This window comes from Perissodus microlepis, chromosome 16 (assembly GCF_051167445.1).
Source record: "Perissodus microlepis isolate ML-2025 ecotype Zambia chromosome 16, ASM5116744v1, whole genome shotgun sequence".
Classification (NCBI taxonomy): Eukaryota; Metazoa; Chordata; class Actinopteri; order Cichliformes; family Cichlidae; genus Perissodus; species Perissodus microlepis.
In genome coordinates, this window is record NC_140476.1 from 6422501 (window position 1) to 6429608 (window position 7108).

Genomic DNA, 7108 nt, shown 5'->3' on the forward strand with positions numbered 1-7108 from the left:
TGCTTCGAGTATCTGTGTATTAGTTACCGGGCCAATGCTGATGCATTTCGTGAAGCGATCGTCGGCCTCGATGTGATCATACAGCTCTTTGACTGCTTTTCCTCTCAGCGTGGTACTGTGGTGGGCTTCGTATACATTTAACACCACTGCAGGCCAAAAGGAACAAAGTCACAGGGTTAGAGGATAGAGTGGAGGGGAATACCCACTGAAAACACTTATTACCATCCTCACTGTGTAAAACACCCTCCAGACAAAACTTTTCTATTAAAGTGAATTGTTAAATGTTGTCATTTTTATGCTTACCATCTCTACATTGTTTCAAACTGTGTGATCAAAGACATTCCTTTGTCTCTGACCACTTCTCCAGCCAATTTGGTGCTGGGGGAGGCTGACGTGGGTTTTATTAGGCACATCTTATCTGAAAGATCTGTTTCTTGTGTTGTAAGCTTCCTGCTTTTATGATCCTTTTGGTGAGCAGGAGGACACACAAACGCACCCTCATGACACACACACATTCTCACACGTGCACACACATACACATAGTGCCTTGTCTTTTAGAACCATTGGGGGGGTTTACGGTGGGAGGTGCTTGTGTTGCGATGTGTATTGTAACAGTTTGTCAATAAATAGCTGTGAGGAGAGCTGCTCTTTGAAGGACTTGGTTTGGAGACAGGTGAGGAGCGTTTAGCTCCACAGCCTGGTTCTGACCAAGCCGTCCCTCGATAGTGAGTAAAAGACCGGTTGAAGATGTTCTGTCTTGTTTTCGTTCTCCATGAGGAATAAGTCTCTAAACTAGCCGAGCCTGTGGAAACACAGACTCAACAGTTTCTCTTTCCTTCATGTCTGCTGCTGAAAGCTTTGCTGTTGTGCAAAACATCTGTTAGTCCATTTTTTCTTAGCAGTCATTACAACCCAACTGTTTTAAATGTGCAGCTCTGGAGGCAGGTATTCACAGGTCAGACTTACTGTAAGCGACTGTGAGGAGTGTGCTGTGAGGTGTGTACATGTCACATGCTGCCACGTTGTTCCTCTGCGCCGGCCAGTTTATAAAAGCATAGTCCTGCACGTAAAGCTCCTATAGCACAAAGAACAAGGCCCATGTTATTGATATGCATACAGACTACAGAGGAAGAGAACAATTAAAGGCAAAACACAGGCACAGGCACACACTCTATTCACATAATTCTCCTAGACTCCAACCTCAGCCTAAAAAATAAAAACAAGGAAGAGACAGACAGACAGGTAGATATAAAAAAAGAAGGAAGAAAACAAACATAAAAAGCGAGAGCGAAACGAAAATAAGAAAATAAGAAAAGGAAAGAAGGACTGAGAGGCAGGGCTCTAGAGTGCGACCAATTTGGTCGCAAATGCAGCCAAATTTTTCAGTGGTGCGACTAAAAAAAAAAAAAACTTTGGTCACACCAGTGCGACCAACTGTTTGGGTAACAAAAAAAAAAAAAAAAATCTCGTGTGGTCAACAACAGACACACATTATGCCCCTATCATGGACTAAACCAATCAGAGATAGTCAGGGGCGGGACCTCTCTGATCGGCCGTGGTCCAGTTGAAAGTGCAGGTGGAAGAGGGAGGTGAGTAGCTTGAATAAAGCGATATCGATTCATTAAATCCTGAATTGACTTTTAAATATAACTGTGTTTTGCCAGAAATGCCAAATTCTCAGATTAAAGCTCACAAAACTATTTCAACAACCACCAAACAGCAAATGAGAGCAGGTACACGGATTCCACACAAAGACGTAAACACAGAGCAGACCCGACGCATCAGAATCAGCTTTGTCTTTCTCGGCTTTCTCACCCGACGGCCCGTAGACGGACACACTGTCGGAGCTCAGCGATTCTGATGTGTCGGGTCTGCTCTGTGTCTTTTGTGCTGATTCTGAGCTGCAGGTTTTGTCTCTCTCCAACCAAAATTCACCGAGCCAGCAGCAAAAGAAGCAGCAAACTGCGCTTCACATCTGATAAACATCGTCATGAATTCCCTCTGAGTTTTGCTGTTTTGCTTCCACCACGATAAAAATCACACTTCATGCACATCTCTCTCTCTCTCTCCCTCTGTACTTCAAGAACAGTTTCCCATCTCAAATCTGTTTTCTGCATTATTCATTCGCTTATTACCCACCAGTCTACCGTTGTTTACAGCGCTGTCGGCCGCTGTCTTTTTCTTTTTTTCCACTTAAATGACCTCGGACAAGAATGCCTAATTTCTGCTGTTCAATACTGAAGAAATTAAAACTTTTTAAAATTATGCAAAATTACAGAATATTGCAGAATATTTTTAAGGTTATCTGTTATAAAAAGCCAGGCCAGAAAAATCTCCTTCATGTTTTTCTGTGTTTTATTCTCAGTTACTTTCACACAAAGGCATCTGCTGTGATGTTCACAATTCTGATGAAGTCTCACATGTATCAGTACTGATAAATGATCAGAATTATAATATTTCTGACTGTCTGAGGATAAATTGAATTGAATCAGGACTTTGAGAACCGGAATCGAATGGATTATATAAATCAGTGATGATAACCAACCCTAGTGAGCAGCCTAGGCCTGACAGAAGTGGATGTAGCTGTGGGTAATAAGAAAAGATGAAAAGAACTATTGATAACTTTTTTGTTAAGTTAAGGCCTGATCCGTCTGAAATTCATAGCCAGTGCTCTGACACAGTGCCATCAATCTTTGAACGTTGAAAAAGCACAGTGTATCCAGAAAACACATTATATGCTGCAATAAATGCACTGCCCAAGTGTCCCCTCTCCCCACTGCCTTTCAGCAGCATGCAAATGCAAACAGGTCGTCAGAGGAGGCCAAGATGATGATTAAGTTTAACATTTTCTACAATATTGCCAAAGCACTTTAAGCACAAGATTGTTAGTTGATAATTTGGAAATGAATATTGTCTGTATGGACTGCAATTTCCCCCCAAAAAATGTGCACATGTAAAACTGCGGCGTTAAGCGATGCGGTTGAAAAATTTGAGTGCGCCTAACTTTTGTGCCGGTGTGCCTAACTTTTTAAAGTTAGGCACACCGGTGCGCCCATGGCAAAAAGTTAGTCTAGAGCCCTGACTGAGAGGACTAAAGTGAAAAAAATGGAGGAAGAAAGGATGTAAGGAAGGAAGACGACAGGAGAAAGAAATATATAAATGAAAGAAAAGAAGGAATGGATGAAGTTGAGAAGAAGGAAGAAAGGAAAGACAGAAAGAATTTTGTATAATTCAACTTTAGTCTCAGTCTAATCACTGATAACTGTTGAAAAAACTGGAAACCAGTCATTAACCTAGAAAACCTTTTAAAACACAGGCTTACCCGTACAGCAGGTAACTCCACAGATGCTCACAGTCATTCTCTATTTTTACTAACACTGATATATTTACTAATATTATCATTATTTTAATTATCATTAATGGCAAACAGGATCAGGTTTAATTACAGTAACAGCAGGACTGTTTTTGTGCTGAACTTTAAGAGGATGTCATGTCCACATGACATCACCAGGTAAGCCACAGCTGGGATGCAAAGTACAACACTGAATACGTTTGGCCGTACTGTGTTGGAGCATGGCGCCCCCATGTGGAACACGGTGGACTGCACACCTGTCTGAGGCTGAGAACCAGGGGATCTTCGTCTGCGGCCAGTCTGACGGCATAACAGTAACTCATCGGGAGGTAGACCTGCCGACAGTGACACCACAGGGTGGAGGGGTGGGCCGGAATCCAGGTGGAGAAGAGCCTGGAAGAGACAGAAACACGTCAGGAATCCTGGAACATTTATATTTGAGGGAAAATGATCAGTCTGACTTCCATTCTACTTAGAAAAACCACAAGTCAGAGTCAGAGTCATGACCAACAACGCCGCAGAGGGTTAAACTCTTGTTTCATGTAACACATCTGTGAGAGGCCACAGAGCTGCACACGAGCCTGGAAATCATCTCCCACTCACCACATCTCAGGCAGGAGCGTGTTCATTCCCTCCCAGCTGTAGACGTTCAAAATGGCCAACCAGAATTTACCCCACGAGGGAATCCCGACTGCTCCACCTGTACCAGATAAACACAGAGCGCTATGGTACACTGCAGCTTAAAACATGACACCATGGAGAAAAACGCACACTGAACATGACAGACCTTTGCTGTGCAGGTTGTTCCTGGCACGAACCATGTCTGGATCATCGGGATCCACTCCCAGTATCCGAAGTGAGGTGTAACTCAGCGCTGTGCCAAAGACGGTGGACTTGTCTTCAACATGTCTGCAGAAGTGACACACACATGCTCACTGCTGCTGTGATCAGCGCTTGAGGGGTTGACTTTGGAAACGTGCTCTCCTGGGATCATTTTAGAGCAGTTTAGCAGCACTAAACTTGCCTCTCTGTTATATGTGCTGTTAAATGTGTTTGTTGTCTTTCTACTTCTCCTGCCATCGTGTTTTGTGTTAGTCTTTGTGTCTCAGTGCTTCTTATTCGTTTGTTTTCCCCTGTATTTGGTTCTTATTTAAATCTGGTAAGCGTTTTGATGTAATAACAGGTTGAAATCCAAGTTATTACTGATATCAGTTCCACATGAGTGATAAGGTTGGTATGGTGATATGAACATTAAAAGAATATAAAAAAAAAACATGTGTTGACTTACAGACCCCAGCCTCCATCAGGGAGCTGGACTGAGCGCAGGTACCTCACCATCTCCTTCTTCCAAGCCTCAGGCAGAGAGATCTTAGCTACATGGCAGGTGATCAGGAGACCTGTGGAAGCACCCGAACAGAGACATGAAATCCCTCACACCCTGTTTTATTTATATAGCATCAATTCACAACAACAGCCACCTCAAGCAGTTTTATATTTTAAATTGAAGACCCTAATACAGAGAAAACACCAACAATCAAAACAAAGGACAAACTCCATTTGAACAGGTAACCTGCAGAACCAGTCTCAGGGAGGGACAGTCATCTGTGTGAACGAGGAGGGAGATGGACAAAAGACAAACTATGGCACAGACAGCCAGCGTTTAATAATTGCTAAAGATTCAGTGCTATAGTGATGTATAAAGAGGTGAAGAAGAAACACTCAGTGCATCATAGGAATCCCCCAGCAGCTTTGGACTATTGCAGCGTAACTAAGGATGGATTCAGGGTTAGCTGATCCAGCCTGAAGCATAAGCTTTATCAAAAAGGAAAGTTTAAGCCTAATCTTAAATCTGAAAAGCAGAGTGGCTGTCTGTCTCCTGAATCCAAACTGGGACCTGGTTCCACAGAAGAGGGGCCTGAAAGCTGAAGGCTCTGCCTCCCATTCTACTCTTAACCATCCCAGGAACCACAAGTGAGCCCGCAGTCTGAGAGCTATGAGGTTTTTAAGATAAGATGGGTCCTGACTGTTCAGGGTCTTGTATGTAAGGAGCAGGATTTTAAACTAAATTCTGAATATAAGAGGGAGTCAATGAAGAGAAACCAATACAAGTGATGCTCTCTTTCTAGTCCCTGTCAGTACTCCTGCTGATTCATTCTGCATCACCGTCACTGATGGTGCAAAGGTTAAAACTGTTGCCTCTCACACACACACACAAAAATAAATAAATGGTGAGTTCAAACCTTCCTGGGTTTCACAGTTAGTCTGCCATAAATACATTAATGTGTACTGAATTTGCACCTTTATTTTTCTACCATTACATTCAGAACTGGAGGTTGAAGACAAGACTCCGTTCCCTGTAAAGGTTGTGCTTTACAGGGAATATCTCCAATGATGCAATGAGAAACTTTGCTTTATTTTGTGAGAGTGCGGTCACTACAGACATCAGGATAAGGAGGATGACTAGACTCACCTGGCAACAGGAAGAGAGGCCCTCCATAGTCTCCTGCCCAGTGACCGTCCTCGGCCTGCAATTGACTGTAGAAGTGCATGCCTTTCACTGCGGCGTCCACAGCAGTGTGGGCGGCTGGAGAGTCGGACACGAACTTACTCTGTGGAGAGAATCAGTGATCTTACCACCCACCGTGGTCATCCACAAAGTTTAAAGATATTCAAGTTTACTTTGTCGCTCTGAGAAATCCAGTTTCCAGTAAGAGCCAAAACAGTCAACTCAAAAGCTGTAAAAGATGGGAAATAACTGAGAGGAGCCCACCGTGTCCAAGCCGAGTGAATGGGCCTCCAGCATGCTCTGCTCTCTGTCTGCGGTCTCCTGATCTTCCAGGTACCGCCACGTCTGCCGGCCCTCCACATTGGCCAGCCTCCAGCGGCTTAGGTCTGTTGCTGGCTCCGTCTTATACGGCCCCCCTCGCCTCCGCAGGTGCCTGGCAGAAAGAGTATTTGAAAAAGGAAACACTTCTGTAGATTACCTTTTACAGATGTGGCTGAAGTGCAGACTTCCAGCTTGATTTCAAGAGATTTAACAAAATATTATTGTTTAATTTTTATAAATTAGAGCAATTTTACATACAGACCCCATTTTCAGATGCTCAAAAGGTTATTAAACACTTGACTGTCAACCTGTTTCATAAGCAGGTAAGACCTGGCTCCGACCTCTCGCATCCCATCCCCAAATTTTAGCTTTCTAAAAACTCTTTATAATTCCTGAGCTCATTAACAAGTACATTTCACTAATGTTTTCTTAAACAATTCTTCGAGTTACGACAAATACGTGCACTATGAATGATTTATTTATTATTATCGTCCTATTTATTCAGGTAAAAAATCTCACTGAAATTAAAATCTCATAGTTGTTAAATGAAAGAAGCCAAATACTCACGTTCCCTCAGTCATAGCTGCTGTCAGATCAGTCAAACCCTCCGCTGAAATACGTGAATGAATCTCATCTCAAGAGCTCCCGAAGCTCCGCCCCTTCCAGTGTTTCCACGGGAACTGTAGTCCTGAGAGGGCAGCGAGTGCAGCGAGTTTAGTACATCTTAGACACCACTTCCCAGGAGGCCATGCGAGGCCCGTCCGAGGAGTTCTCCACATGGAGAGACATGAGCAGAGACTCTGCTTTCCAATCACAAACCGAGTGGGAGGGGAAATGGGCGGAGTTTACAGTGAGGTCGTGGAATCATAGAGCTGCTCAGATAAACATACACATGTGGCTCACAGCTGGACAGTGATAAAGCAATGATA

General features: G+C 43.5%; 1 protein-coding gene across 1 annotated transcript in view; it reads right to left on the reverse strand.

The window, feature by feature from the left end:
• Positions 1-7015, reverse strand: part of lss (lanosterol synthase (2,3-oxidosqualene-lanosterol cyclase)) — a 16487-nt gene extending 9472 nt beyond the window's left edge. The window contains exons 1-9 of the mRNA XM_084954583.1: positions 6747-7015; positions 6123-6291; positions 5823-5961; positions 4641-4749; positions 4140-4261; positions 3956-4052; positions 3610-3745; positions 967-1075; positions 28-146 (exon numbers count right to left, since the gene is read on the reverse strand). Coding sequence (XP_084810709.1) covers positions 28-146; positions 967-1075; positions 3610-3745; positions 3956-4052; positions 4140-4261; positions 4641-4749; positions 5823-5961; positions 6123-6291; positions 6747-6760 — 1014 coding nt within the window. The 5' untranslated portion in view covers positions 6761-7015. The remainder of the gene's footprint in view (positions 1-27; positions 147-966; positions 1076-3609; positions 3746-3955; positions 4053-4139; positions 4262-4640; positions 4750-5822; positions 5962-6122; positions 6292-6746) is intronic.
• Between the last annotated feature and the right edge of the window lie 93 nt (positions 7016-7108).